Genomic DNA, 15699 nt, shown 5'->3' with positions numbered 1-15699 from the left:
TTTAAAGTCCTGAAGAGAAACTAGAGATAGAAATAAGTTTTATATATAATATTTAAAGTGTAGAATGTATCAGTCCAGGGATGTACTGTAATTTCTCTAATAAATATAATTATTTAAAAAAAAGACCACTGAAGGAATCTAAATTAAGTTAGCATTTGGAACATTTATAGAGCTGACTTTTCAGTTCTTCACTGTGTTTGTCTTGAGAAAGGTTTCTTGTTCTTATTAGAACTAAAATATAAATTAGATGTTTGGTTTACAAACTCCTTCATCATCTATGGTGAAAATGAACGTTTTATAAATGCTTCATCATATTGAAAACTTTGTAAATACGATCAATTAAAAATGTTGTATTGTTTCTGAAATAAGTTTATCTTCACGTCTTCATGCTCAGCATCTGTTTCTCTTCATTCTCTCTTCTTGTAGGAGTTGGGTGATATTGATTGACAGTTAAATCCAATATATGTTTTAGGGGGAGGGGCTACTTTTTCTAGCAGCTGTGTTAGAGCTAACTCAAATGACTCCAGCACTAATAAAATCAAAAAAAATTAACTGAATTAGGTACAAATCCTGCATGTAGAGTGGGAATTTTCCTGGTCATTTTAAAGGAGGGTGCTCTGATACATCTTTTAGGCAAAAGGACCCCCACCCCCAAAGGCAGCATTGGACCTATCTGTCAATCAAAATTAGACTCCCAACTCCTGCATGAAGAGAGAATATTAACTTGATTATTTCAGAAATGGGGCAGAATTTGTAATTGATTAGATTTAGAAAATTTCTTATTTTAGTATGAAGAAGCTTATATTAATTTTTCACAATAGTTCCCCTTTAATTTCCATGGCTAAGAGCAGGGGTCCCCAACCGCCATGCCATGGCCCAAAAGTGGGCCGCAGACACTCCCGCACTGGGCCGCCGAACGCCCTGAATTGGACGCTGGCGCACCAAAATTGGACGCTGGCGCGTCCAAATTTGCTGCCGACAACCCCGACCCCCACAGACCCCAAACCCCACCCCCGGTCCTCACACAAAAAAAATATTGCCACCAGCCCCTGGTCCAAAAAAGGTTGGGGACCCCTGGCTAAGAGTATATAGAGTCGACTCCCTAAAAGTGGACTCTGGGGACTGAAGGAAGCATTTAAAGAATAGTCAAGATAAGCATTCCCACGGCAACAGGCAGGGGTAAAAAAAAAGGTGCATGCAAACACCCTTCTAGATCCACAGTAAAGATGTCCAGGAGTTAATAGCATGTTTGGTAAGGGGATAGAGGAAGGTCAGAATATATCCACAAGCTAGAAGGCACTGATATGAACTTGCTCAGACAATAAACTATCCTGAAGACAGGGTATTTTTCAATAATTAAAATATAATGTAGTGTTGCTCTGCACTGGTAAAATTGGTGTGTTGGCTTTAGAAACACTACTATAGTTTATATAAATAAGCTGCCGTGTACCCATGGGGGAACCATTCATTTTAAAATATGATAACAGATAAGCTCTGTAGAATACAATGGGTTTAGCTATTAACAGGAATCTAAATCCATTGTATTCTGTAGAGATGAACTGCTATCTCCTATATAACCTTTTCCATTTAGCCACATTTCAGCTTGAATGGCTGCCTAGCATTGCATTCATATAAACTATAATAGTAGTTATGAAGCTTACACAAAATAACCAAGGGTAGCCTGTGCATTGCTTTATTATAATCTTACATGTACCATGATAATAATTGTGATTTTATTATAATTGTTACTCTCAGACTAATTAAGTAAGAGAGTTCACATCAGGCAACTGGATATTTGCTCTGCAAAGTACTCTTTTGGTTTGAAGTGAGGAGGAGAGAGAGCAAGAAGGGAAGAGATGTATGACAGTATATACTGTATATGGAAATGAACTGGAAGGAGAAAGACAAGGAACAACACTGTGTCTGTGTACACCAAGGCTATTTAGACCAGTATAACAGTTGAAACACCAAGATTAAAGATAGAACTACAACTCTATACAGCATTAACAAATATTTAAAAAAATGATTTTGATTCCTGCTGTGAACATAATATTTGAAATCATGAATAATGAGTAAATGTGCCAGGATGCAGGAAGACTGTATCCCTATAGACTTGTATTAAGTGACAGACAATGCCAAGGATTTTTGATTATTAACCGCTTAGTACACATTTGGCTATAAATTCTAATACATGAACATGTGTTTCCATTTCCAGAACCAAATAAAGAAGGTTTCGCTCCATCATTACCACCACCTCCTGACAATAATGAAAATGCACTGACACCCCAAACTTCACATGTTGGTGATGAAACTGGAGATCCAAATGGCTCACAGGAAGGTAAAATAAAATGATCATAAGCCTATGATTAAGGGGCAGATTTATTAAGGGTCGAATTGTAAATTTGAATTAGAATTTTCGAGTTGGATTTTTGGTTAAAACTCACAAATTCAAGTTGGGAATAACCCAATTTCGAATTCAAATTAGAATTTGATATTTGTCATACCTGGACTCTAGGAACAACTCAGATTTGACTATCCTCCACCTAAAACCAGCCGTTCATGTAGATGTCATTGGCAGTGGTCCAGTGACCCATTTAAAGATATTAATAGCCTTCCTCACAATCAAGTTTTTCAAGGATGAAAAAAACAAGAATTGAATTTAGTCTAATTAATTTCGAATTCGATTCAAATTTTCGGGTCAGTAATATTCGTTCGAGGTTCAAGTTTTTTCTTAAATAACCTCCCATTTGAGTTGTGAGTATATCTGAATTTATTAGAGTAAAAAAATTTCACATAAACTCAAAATACGAACCCAAGGGGCAGATTTATCAAGGGTCGAATTTCGAAGTGTCAAAAACTTCGAAATTCGACCACCGAATTGCATTACTTCGATATTCGAAGTCAAAGTCAAAGTTTTTTTTTATCGAATTCGGCCATATTCGGTCAAAGTAAAATTGTACGATGAAATCCTTCTAATCGAACGATTTAATTGATCGATCAAATGATTTTAATTCGACTTCTAAAAACTTAGCCAAATGTTGGCTATAGGTTCTAGGTCCCCATAGGCTAACATAGCAATTTGGCAGGTTTAAGGTGGCGAAGTGTCGAAGTCGAACTTTTTTAAAGAGACAGTACTTCGATTTTCGAAGTCGAACTTTTTTACTTCGAATCGAAGTCGAACTTAGGCCTATTCGATGGTCGAAGTACCCAAAAATTAGATAGAAATCTGAAGTTTTTAAATATGAAAATTCACTTCGACCCTTAGTAAATGTCCCCCCAAGTGTTTGTGAAAAAGGAAACATATAATTCTACTTCCATGTGTACCCATTAAACTTTATGAACTATGACACGTCTGTTGGGAAGACTGCGCTGTGCCTGTTCTACAACAATATGGTTTTGATCCACTCCCCTAGCTGAAGGTTTAGGGTGGTGAACCCGGGCCTCTTCCAAACCTTGGTGATTTTCCAGACAACTTTATCCATTTTATTGTCTGATGTTGCTTTGCAGCAACATCATGTCTATCTATTTTACATTTTATTGTTTCAGATTCTGCTGATAGCCCACCCTCACCAACCACTCCAAAAACTACAAAGAAACGGTCTCCATCTAAAACAAACAAGAAAAAGATGAATAAACAGCAAGAGAATGATGGTAATCAAACAGAAATAACCAATCAATGATATCACATAAAACATATGAAAAATTAATTAACCTTCTGATAAAACTCTAGGTCTTTTATAACGGTTAGAAAATCTCTGCTTTTTCTTAGAGCCAAAGACACCAAACAATAAAAAGAAGCCTCCAAAGAAACCTTCACCTAAAGATATAAAAAGAAAAAAGAAGACTGATCCTAAGGATGAAAAGCAAGGTAGCTAAGTGAAATTCCAAAATGTTTATAAATATCAAAAACACAGGTCAGAAGTAAGATTCAGAATGTGAGATAAATATATAAACACAGGGAAATCTTTGGTAAATGTGTTGATGTTAGACGTACTGGGAAAAGTAACGTTCTTCTTGCAAAAATTTGATCTTTTTGAAATAGAACTTTATATTTTATGCTACATTAAGGGGCACATTTACTTAGGGTCGAATATCGAGGGTTAATTAACCCTCGATAGTCGACCGTCGAAGTTAAATCCTTCGACTTCGAATATCGAAAGGATTTAGCGATGTTCGTTCGAACGATCGAAGCAATAATCGTTCGATCGAACGATTAGAAGGATTTTAATCCATAGATCGAACAATTTTCCTTCAATCAGAAATTGGTTAGAAAGCCTATGGGGACCTTCCCCATAGGATAATATTGGTGCTCGGTAGGTTTTAGGTGGCGAAGTAGGGGGTCGAAGTTTTTTTATTTAAAGAGACAGTACTTCGACTATCGAATGGTCGAATAGTCGAACGATTTTTAGTTCGAAACGTTCGATTCGAAGTCGTAGTCGAAGGTCGAAGTAGCCAATTCGAGCGAAATTTGAAGTATTTTTTATTCTATTCCTTCACCCAAGCTAAATAAATGTGCCCCTTAATATTGAATTAATATTATTATTACAGTAACATCAGTAATAATAATATAATTCTCAAAAGTTGTAAGGAAACTAGAGAATCCAGAATTATGTTAGTGATTCAATGGTACTTTTATGGCAATGTTGAATATTCAATGGCAGGGGGCATGTAACAGGTGAAATGTTACTATACGTAACTATTCATTACAGTATTTTAGCACAAGTTGCACATTTATCCTTATGTATCCAAATATGTTTTAGTGTGCCGATAATACTGCCTCTACTATTGACCTAAAATGAACAATCACCCATAGGGGGCATTTAAAAACTAAAATGAAGATGCTTGTCTGTGAATTCGAGTAACAATGTTTTTTTACCTTTATTGCAATTATGTTTAATATTTATGATGTTTGTTTTGGGACAATTGTCTCATGTTCTTTTTTTTTTTGTAAAATTTACTGAACCAATTTCAGTATCTCCCCTAAAATTGTTTGCACGCTATGAGATTGTGTGAACCATAACTTGTCACAGGATTGTAGCAAGATCTTCCGCACTCTTTTTAAAATATCAATTTGAAAATCAATGAATGTTAACGCATTGGATAAAATTTACATTTGTTTTCATTGTGTCAATACAGAAAAAAGGCTGAAATTTTAAAAAATTATATTCAACCCTAAATTTTAGTAAATCAGCCCCATGACCTCTTGGACAACAGAGTACTCTCTATGAATTCTGCTACGGGTTTAAAACACTAAAAACACAATGGGGGATATGTAATAAAATTTGAGAACAAATTTGGGAATACAAATGTGCACACTGCAATGTTATATTGCACAGTGAACCTTAATTGCTCATTACGAAGTTTTATTACACACATTCACAATCGCTATCCTACTGTTGTGCGAGGGGCAAAGTTTTTGCAAAGGCAAAATTGTTTGCTTTGTGAACATTTATTTGCATTGCGAAAAAATTGCGATTGATTTTTGTGTTAGCGACCAATATTACATTCCCTTCACGCACAGTAAGTAACAGCAGAACAGGTTTTTCATTATAGCTTATACATGGATCCATATGTTTCTGCAGATCCTTCTAAGGGCTCAGATACACCAGCCAAAAAGAAAATAAAGAAACCAGTCTCCAAAGGTCCAAAGAAGAGAATAATAAAGGTTTTGGTGGAGGATAGTACAGACGGTACAGTAAAAAACAAACCTTCAATTAAAAATGTGTAAAGCATAAAGTAGTTGTTGTATAGGTTCTGGATATACAACCCAGGGTAAAACTCACCACTGCTTAGACAAAAGAGCTTCCCCATCCTCATTCAGTAGTAGCAAAGCAATAGCTAATGAGTTGACAACCTTGGCTCCTACTGAACAAATTAAATATATTCCACCATAATTAATTATATTGGCAGGAACTGATTTATAGAGGGTTCTCCAGTTTTAGGTCTTTTAGGTACTTTTTTAGATCATCTGCTTTATAACCATGGCTAATAGTGATCTGTCCCTAAAATCTGGACCTTTTTAGGGCCTACAGGAATAATTGTCACCATTGTCCCATACCACATTCTACATATAAGACACTGATAAAATCATAGAACCAAGAGAATGTCTCTAGGTTTTTAGGACTTATTTACAAAACTGGTGAAGGTAAATTGCCATGCATTATACCTGCAATATTGTGTTTTTTGCCCACAATAAAGATTATCTTGATGAATTGGACATATTTTGTAGATAGGGTTGTCACCTTTCTCAATGTAAAATACCGGCCTGTAGTTATCGGGGTGGGGGGCGGGAAAAGGATGGGGTGGGCCAATGACGAGAAGGGGGTGGGGAAATGCTGTAGGAGGTTGGCCTTTGCTTTAAAAGGGGTGGAGCCATGAAATAAGTGGGCAGGCTGGAAGACTACAGCCAGGAACTTTGTGAGTAATGATAAATACTTACAAATTTACCAGCTGCAGACTTGGCTGGTATTTTATTGGCTAGGCCGGTGAAATACTGGCCAGGTGGCAAACCGTGACACTTGTTTTTCTTGCACAATAGTGCAGTGTGCTTGCATTAGCACATGCGCTTTTATCTATAATAAACTAAAGCTTAAGTGTGCATTTTTTACAGATCCATCAAAAGCAGTCGAAAAAAAGAAACCTTCAGACAAACCTTCACCTAAAGACAACAAAAAACAAAAGGTCGATCCAAAGGAAGAAAGACAAGGTACAACAATAAATATAAAAATAAGTGACAAAGTAGAGAAGGGAACTCCCTATAAATAAAATGTCATTTGATTAATATATAGAAAGGTATGTGTGGTTTGAGGATACTGAATATTTTACCGGGTCTGAGGAATCAGAATCAATTTGCAACAGTGAATTCAATCCAAATGAAGTTCTAAGTTGGATTTTCTTCACTGTAATACACTATTTCTGTCAAATGTCAGCATCAGATTTCTTGTGTAGGGTAATGACCCTAATGCTTATAGCACACAGTTGGGTTTCTCCACTGGTGCATATATAACCCGTGTGTCATTAGCCTACCATTGTTTTTTAGTGTTACACCATTCAATTTTAAAAACCCTAAATTAAGATAAAAACATGACAATTCTATACTTCATTGTGCTTTTTTTTTTTTAAAATCAGAAACAGTGGAAAGTGAGTTCACAAGTTCTTCTCAATCATCATCTTCCCATCGACGAAGCAAGTCAACATCCAGGCGGTTGTCTGAAAAAAATAAAGATAAAAATAAGAAAAAGATTCCTGGTAAGAGATGATTATCCTCCTATGATATGTGATTATTACAATGATTATATGATAAGATTATGATAAGTGAGCTTAGTTAAACAACCATGAGATGTGTATACTCTTCCTGCAGAGATATACAACACATCAAAGCAAGTAACACATGTTCTCTTACTTCCCTTAAACCTGCTGTTGCTGAATACAGGAGAGACGGCTTCCAGCAGCGATGCTGCCTGCTTAAAAAAACATTCCCTATGTTCTCTAAAACATACAATGCAACATGTTTTCATATGTTTATGCTAACATGCGTTCCTTATAGTTAAAGAACACATGAGACTTAATTTAAAGAGTATGGAAAATATATATATGAACATTTGTTTATAGTTTATCCATTCCTATTTACTTACCTTGCATTACATAATTTGCCATACTCGGTGCTCTTTATAGGTCCGGTGCTGCCATATGCATCAGATCTCAGCCTGCCCCACACCTCAATAATCTGTGCATGTGCTGATCACCCATTATATAGTTATTTTGGAATCACAATTTAGCCAATTAATACATTTGTGTTGAAAGAAATAAACACAAAGAAAACATAAATGGGCCTAACCAGAACAGAGCGTTTTGGATGTCCACCTGTTTTAACTACAACACAAATGTGTCAATAGTCTTTTTTTTTTTGCAGGAAATAGGAGAAAAAGAGAATCTGTATAAATGTTTTAGATGTTTTGATCTACTACTCCTTTATTGGCCAATTTTATTCAGTCATCAGTACAAGGTTTTATCTCTGTGGAATATCTTCATACTAAGATTACATTAAATTAATTATACTTCTACTAGACTGTCTTAGATGTACTTGTCTAGAAAACATAAACTCAAATGAAGGTTTGCTTTTCAGATGAAAAGCCTTTAGTGCCTCCAAGGAGAAAAAAGGGCAAGGACTTTCTTCAAACACCTGAACCAACTCCTAGAGATGAAGGTTCTGGAGATGATGGAAGTGGAATGGAGTTTCTGCAGACAACCCCATCAACTACTTCTCTACCAATAGAAGCCTTTTATAGCACAATTGTGGATGGAACCATTAGCTCAGAAAGACCTAAACCTCTATCTACAGATGAACATTCCTTGAAAACTACCCCTGTGATGAACATTTCAACTGATCTTTCAAGGGCTACTACCGACACAACTAAAGAACCTTTCAAGCAAACAGAAAATTCTGCCCAACCAACAGAAGAACGCACAAGTAAGGCAACTGCTAATAATGAAAATAGTGTGTATTGTGTATAGTGTATTGATCTTTCGCAAAATTTAGGCAGTATTTAAGAGCAGATCACAGCTAGCAATGAGGCAGTGACTTCATTTTATGGCAACATTGACAAAACAACCTTAGATAGCCCAAAGAATCCACTTACTGATGAAGAAAGGGCAGGCAACCAGAAATAAACAAAAGGGATTCAAAAATAACTGTAGAAAATGCAACTGTAGTTAAAGGAGAAGGAAAGGTTCAAACTAAGTAAGACTTATCAGAAAGGTCTATCTAAATATACCAGTAAACCCCCAAAGTAATGCTGCTCTGAGTCCCATGTCAAAAGAAACACTGCATTTCTTTCCTTTTATTGTGTACACATGGACTTCTGTATCAGACTTCCTGCCTTCAGCCTAAACCTCATTGACCTGGGCAAGAGCATGCTCAGTTTGCTCCTCTCCCCCTCCCCTCCCTCTGAGTGATGTCATACCACGTTAATACTGCAGCTCCTATCCTAAACAAATAGAGAGTTTCTAGAGCTTTTTACTCAGGTATGGTAAAACATTCTACAGAATAAATATAGCATTCCAGCTTGCACTATTGCAGCTAATCTATTGGCAATAAAATGCCTCCGTAGCTTTCCTTCTCCTTTAACAGTAGGAGTAAAGGCAGAACAACCTAAGACAGAAAGTACAAGACATACAATAAGTTCACCAGCAGAATTATTAACCTACAATTCAAGTGAAACCAGCAAGGAAATACTGTTTGATCCTTTTAGATCTAGTACTGCTTCTTTGGAACAAACCAGGATTGTCACAAAACAATTACATAAAGGGCAAGCATTAACAGTTAATGAGTTAACTACACATAGCAGTGCAACTTTCAAAGATCCCATAAGTGTCACTTCATTATATAAAGAAGTTGAAAAATAAAGACCTTCCGTTACCGACATAAGTTCTGATTTTGTCTAAACAACATCTTCATCAGATAAATCTTCACCAGCTACTTCTATATCAAGAACACTTACAAACCAGTCATCATTTGTCAGAGCATATATGAATACAGATCAGAAAAATCCAGAAACATCCACAATAACTTCAAAAGGCCATCACATAATTACCAACAATTCTGTAAAATATGTCCCTACAATACTAGATGAAACTGACTGCAGAAAAATCTGTTCCTCTGACTACAGGCTTCGCTGGTACTATAACAACTAATGAGACATCTAGAAACAATGTTTTGGGAAATCAGTGTCGCCAATCATAGGAACAAGTAAAGAATACACTAGTTCTCTAAAGACAGATTTAGATACAGTACATCAACTGAAAACATAAAAGACTACAATGCATTCACTCAGTAATTAGTCACAAAGTACTCAAACAATCCTCAGTATATACAGGGGAGAGAGATGAGAATGCTACAGACAAAACAACCAGCACTTCATTAGTCCTTAATGAGTTCAAAACACAGTTTACTACCCAGTTTGTAGCATTAACAACACTGGAACCAAAGAAAATGGATATAGTTACAAGTAATGCAAGCCCTGAATCTTACCCCCCTAGCAGTTTGCAGAAAGAGGCAGATCATACACCCAACACTCCCTTTAACACTGTTGTAAGCAGTTAAAACTTAATTAAATTAGAGTCTCCAGTAACTGAGTTCCCAGAGTTGGCTTCAAAGCATGCTGGTGTTTCAGACATTATATTTGGATCAAGGGTACCTTTCACAAACAGCACAGCTACACAGGCCACATATTAAATGAGACTGAGCAGCCATTATACTATAAATGCACCTGCAAGCACAACAGATACAATCCAATGGCACAAAGGCAATTAACACAAGCCTTGAAGATACATTTTCAAAGACTACAAATAATTTACTTACACCTTATTTTGGCTTTTCAGTGAACACATTGACCCCTCTCCAGTAACAAAGCACACCAGATTATAGATCTAATGATAGTAGCCATGTAACAAATCTTGAAGGATTGCAGACATCTAACAGTTCCATGCTAACATCCAGTCCCTCTAATTGCCATAGAAAGGAGACCTCTTCTAGAACAGTTAGAAATATATATGATACCCCAATCAAACAAGCACTGTAGAATATAGCACATAAGCAATTTTAACCTAAAAATGATTCTTCTGAGCAAAGCACAACATTTTTTACAACACAAACTATTGTTTCAGCTTCTTCTAGCATTGAAATGGGAAGTAAAGAGAATAGTACAAGTACAGAAGGGACAAATGGATATTCATCTCCAACTGCTGGATGGAAAACCAACGATTCGCCAACTTCTAAACAAGAACTCACTTCATTTGGCAACAGAACATTTGTAGATTCTAAGGAGACAATAACCACCAAGTCAACCACACAACCAATGGAAAGTGTTTCTACAGCAACACAAGTGAACATTGATTCTTTGCAATCCACAGTTAAATCATCAGAAAAACAACAAGAAAACAATACCAAAAAAGTAACTACTGAACCATTACTAACAGAACAGCAGACTGAACATCCTTCAGTTTCTTCCTTTCCCAACAGTACGGTAAAATATGATTTGGAACAGAAGCCTACTGTGCTAGAAAGTGATAATAGGAACACAATGGGAACAAATAATTTGATGGCAACCAGTACTAAATCAACACCAACTACTATAAAAAATCTTAGAGAAAACACTGGAAGCTCAGCTACTGTGAAGGCCATTTCTGTTGAACAGATGGAAAATAAATATAACACTAACCCTCCTCCACCACTTGACCAGTATGGCATCTGTGAGATGCTGCTTGATAAAGAGAACAAACTCGGGATATCAGAGAGTGACCTCCAGCATATAAGGGAAATATGTATGGAGATACATTCCAACTTTACAAGTGTAAGTACCCCTTCTTCAGAAACAAAGCTGCCTTCACAAAATCCTAGTGATAGTCCACCGAAACACATGACAACTCAATCCAGAGTGGCTCAACCAAATGAGAAACTGCTGCCCGGACCAGGAATTATTCAGATTGTGGAGGAGATCAGCAGAAGGATGCATTTGCCTCCAGCAACGAATATAACACCATTTCCATCTGATAATACAAGATCAGCAGCCTGGATATTACTACTTAAGAGAATCAGAAGTCCACATGGTAAGTATCTTCTTTTAAAATATGGTTCTGTGTATCAGGGTTGTGATTACCATCAAAACACAAAAAATGCCAAATGCATTTGATTTAGTCAAAAATGTCCTAAACACAATCAGAACAAATTTTTAATATAAGAAAATTAGCTTTTCTCAAATCACAGTGCATGTTGTTCTGGCTGTATTTGTATGAAGATGGGGTCAGTTCTGGCATGTGGTGAGCCACATTCAAAAATAAAAATATTTGGGGAGCAACACAAGCACGCAAAACATTCTTGGGGTGCCAAATGCTGTGAAAGAGAACGAAAGAACTTTCATGTGGATGAAGACAGGTAGAACACAAGATACTGTAGTAAAGACATTGGGGCAATGTAGCTGAGTACTGGCGATGCTGTCCCCCAACAAAGAGCTGCAACAAGAAGGAAGACCTAAAGAAAATTGATGCTTGGTTAATATTTGCATATCAGAAGCAGAAAAGAACAGTCCCTTGACAATACAAGAAAGCTGCAGGCATCTCTAGTTGAACCTTCAAACTCTAACCGAGTCTAATCCATTATGTTGTAACCTCGAAGTAGCAGGTATTGTAGGGGCAAGGGGTTTCACCTTCCATTCATTAAATAAGTTTGTTAGGCAACACAAACATTTCCACCAAATGAAAGTTTGTTTTGATAATTTTGTTTTGTTCATTATCCATAAAAAAACATTGTGGGGCCTATTTTCTAAAAGTTAACCAAAATGCTCTCTCATTACAATACATTTTATTTGAGAGGCACAAGATAAGAATGAATCAGCTCAGCCTCAGTATCGATTCACCTCCGGCTGATTCAGTTATTCAGACTGTTGGTCTGAATTAATTTAACGATTGTAAGGTCACTATATTTATGAACAGTTTCCATCTGTTAGACCCATAGGCCCATTGGCTGGATGCCAGTGAAAGAAAAAAAAAAAACTTTTATATGGATGAAAGATAACAAAGGATACTATTAAACTAGTATTATTAGTAGTATTGACTATGTTGCTCCCAAGAAAGAACTGGAAGGTCTAGAAGGAGGACAAATTATGGACACTACAAGTGAGAAGTTCATTGGGGAAAGAAATTGTAAGGCTATCGGCTGAGCAGGTTGTTGGCAACTTCCAACTACTCTACCATACCAAAGGCTACTACAAGGAAGGTGAACCACATAGAAAGCTGTAATTTCAGACACTACAATGGAGTGTCGTTCAGCACAGTTTTGTCACATTTTGTACCATGCATCAGACTTTCCCATGACAAACAGCAGCACATAAACAAATGACTGGAAGGAGGAATGTCTAAAACTATATGGAAACAGCATTGCAGGAGATGCTGTAGATCCTACCAGGATGGAGATATCTCCTAGACTTCCCATTTGTATACATTAGCACAGATTAATTAAAGCTATAATTTATACACCAAATAACTTGAATCACACACCAAGCAAAAATAAAGAATAAAATCATCAAATATGGTTAGAAATAAAAATTCCTATTGCATCCTATAAACATATTTTTCATGAGGCATTTGTGGAATGCTCATGTAAGCTATAACAAATAGAGCACAAGTGACCAAACTGCAGCCAACTTATATTTTTAATTACAAGCATGCCTTGACATCTAAGTGATGTATATCTTAATCCATGTGCTGCTACATTTGGGTTGTGGGCCATATATGACAAAAATAAAAGGCAGAATATCTCCCATTCGGAACCCACCATCCAGCTTTAAAGGAAAAATAAACCCTAAAAATTAATATGGCTAAAAATGGCATATTTCTTATACTGAACTTATTGCACCAGCCTAAAGTTTCAGCTTGTCAATAGCAGCAATGATCCAGGACTTCAACCTTGTCACAGGGGGTCACCATCTTGGAAAGTGTCTGCTCAGTGGGCTCTTAGCAGCTGTTGAGAAGATAAGCTTAAGGGTCATCACAAATTCTCAAGCAGAAAATGTAGTTTGTCTGTAATATAAGCTGATGCCACAGGGCTGATTATTAAATTCCAATGCTAATTGCACTGGTTTCTGTGCTGCCATGTAGTAATTATCTGTATTAGTGAATCAGCAGAAAAGAAGATGGGGAGCTGCTGGGGCATCTTTGGAGACACAGAGCTTCCTTGATAAAGGGTTGTGGTTGCCTTGGGCTGATACAGAAGCACAAACCATAATGTACAACATCTCTAGGTACTTCTTTAGTTAAAATTTAACAAAAGTATATTGAAGGATGTTAAATATTGTTTATAGAAGCTCTCAGTAAATAAGTATGGTATTTAAGACCTAAAATGTGACCTGGCCATCTTCCACCAAAAACCAACGCTTTAAACAAAGAGATGGCTGATCTTACACTACACAATTGCCAGACCTGTTCACAGGGAACTAACAGTAATTGTTTTGTTTTAGATCCCCAGATGAACTTATGCAATGGACAACCTGTGGATGGAATGACCACCCTGCAAAATGGTTCTATGGTAGTTTTTAGAGGTAAGATCCTCAAATTTTTGCAAGAACATATCTATATAAATATATTTATCATTCCCATGCAACCCCCTACCAAAAAAACAAGCAGCTTCCATTGTGCAGATTAGAAGTCTAGTTTTTCATAGAAGAGGACAGGGAAAACAACCACTGAGACAGCCATGGATCAAAGGGTTTATAAGATCTGTTTTGGGATTTTTTTTCAGGTCATTATTTCTGGATGCTGAACCAGGGAGGAGCTGTCAGAGAAGCAAGGAAAATTAGTGATGTGTGGGGCATCCCTTCTCCTGTTGACACTGCGTTTACACGATGCAACTGTGCTGGAAAAACATTCTTTTTTAAGGTGGTTATACAGTATATTTTAGCTTGATTTACAGTCTTTTAGATGTAAGCTTCTTGAACAGGGCACTCTTTAGATCTTGTGTTGTCATTTTGTATGTCCAGTGTATATTGTACAGCAAGGTGGAATATGTTTGCAGTTTATAAATACACTATTATTCTAGTTGTTAGATATGAAAACAAGAGAAGCATTTGCCTCATATTAGATATACCCTGACCTGGATGAATGAAAATCTTCAAAGTCATTTGCATCATAATTTAAAAAAGTAAAGTCCACCTCATCAGACCATCAGGTTTACCTCAAGAAATATAATTAATGGTGGGCTTCATAGAAGAGAAGTATTCATTTCAGAATGATCTAAATGCCAGGGGTGCTGCGCCAATGAGGCGAGTTGAAATACTTGTCTCAGACAGTAGCGCCGAATGGGTTACCGGGGGCGGCAAAAAGGCGAATTTGTTTTTTAGGAAGGCAAGGGCGTTGCATGAGCCTCTGCCTCACACGCATTGGCTACCAACAAGTATTGCAGCAGATGTCTATGGTAGCATCCAGCATCAGACTGAGAAATTGACAGTTGTGAAAGTCTTATGATGTTGCTCTGTTCAGAAAATTAATTTACTTGACATTTCTTTGGTCATTTCTAAGCAAAGAAGACTTTACTCAATAACTTAATTTTCAGATGACTGTGTCTGGTCTGCCACAATGAGCAGAAGCTAGTGCTGTTGTCTCATGTATATTATATTGTCAATGTAAAACTGCTACGACTGGGTTTACATTTCCTTCAGGTCATTAAGGCAAGTGGCTGACAAAGCTGACCTCAGCCTGTGGAGAAAAGCAGGAATCCTCTCTACTACTGTTCCTCCAGAGAGTGATGTGCTGGTTGTATTAAGATACATTTTCTCAGCTCGGGTACACGCAGACAAGGCGGATTTTGGAGCAAAAACACAAGGTTTTGCATTTAGTGCCGAAATCCAGAGCATCTGCCGCCACCCGAGCTCAGGCAATGTATTTGGATGCAGGCACATCAAGCTGCAGAGGAGCAATGAAAGAGTTGATTTTCAGACTACGCTTCACTGGCACCAGCCTGATACAATTGGCTCAGTCTATGACAAATTCATTTATGTTGCATTTTCAGATCTACAGTAGACACCATATAAACATAACATCTTGTTTTAAAGGCAGTGACCTGAACCATATATTGCCAAGCATGCTTGACAAAAGGGATTTCTGTTCCCCGAAACGTTGCATTTGCAATCCATAAATAAAGAATTTTGG

General features: G+C 36.9%; 1 protein-coding gene across 1 annotated transcript in view; it reads left to right on the top strand.

Annotated features, from left to right (window-relative positions):
- Positions 1-15699, top strand: part of prg4.S (proteoglycan 4 S homeolog) — a 47959-nt gene that overhangs the window by 27475 nt on the left and 4785 nt on the right. The window contains exons 12-21 of the mRNA XM_041591502.1: positions 2216-2338; positions 3547-3651; positions 3770-3868; positions 5583-5690; positions 6611-6706; positions 7129-7248; positions 8126-8470; positions 10666-11607; positions 14013-14093; positions 14294-14430. Of these exons, the coding sequence (XP_041447436.1) occupies positions 2216-2338; positions 3547-3651; positions 3770-3868; positions 5583-5690; positions 6611-6706; positions 7129-7248; positions 8126-8470; positions 10666-11607; positions 14013-14093; positions 14294-14430 (2156 nt within the window). The remainder of the gene's footprint in view (positions 1-2215; positions 2339-3546; positions 3652-3769; positions 3869-5582; positions 5691-6610; positions 6707-7128; positions 7249-8125; positions 8471-10665; positions 11608-14012; positions 14094-14293; positions 14431-15699) is intronic.

This window comes from Xenopus laevis, chromosome 4S (assembly GCF_017654675.1).
Source record: "Xenopus laevis strain J_2021 chromosome 4S, Xenopus_laevis_v10.1, whole genome shotgun sequence".
Classification (NCBI taxonomy): domain Eukaryota; kingdom Metazoa; phylum Chordata; class Amphibia; order Anura; family Pipidae; genus Xenopus; species Xenopus laevis.
This window is presented reverse-complemented; position numbering and strand designations above follow the sequence as displayed.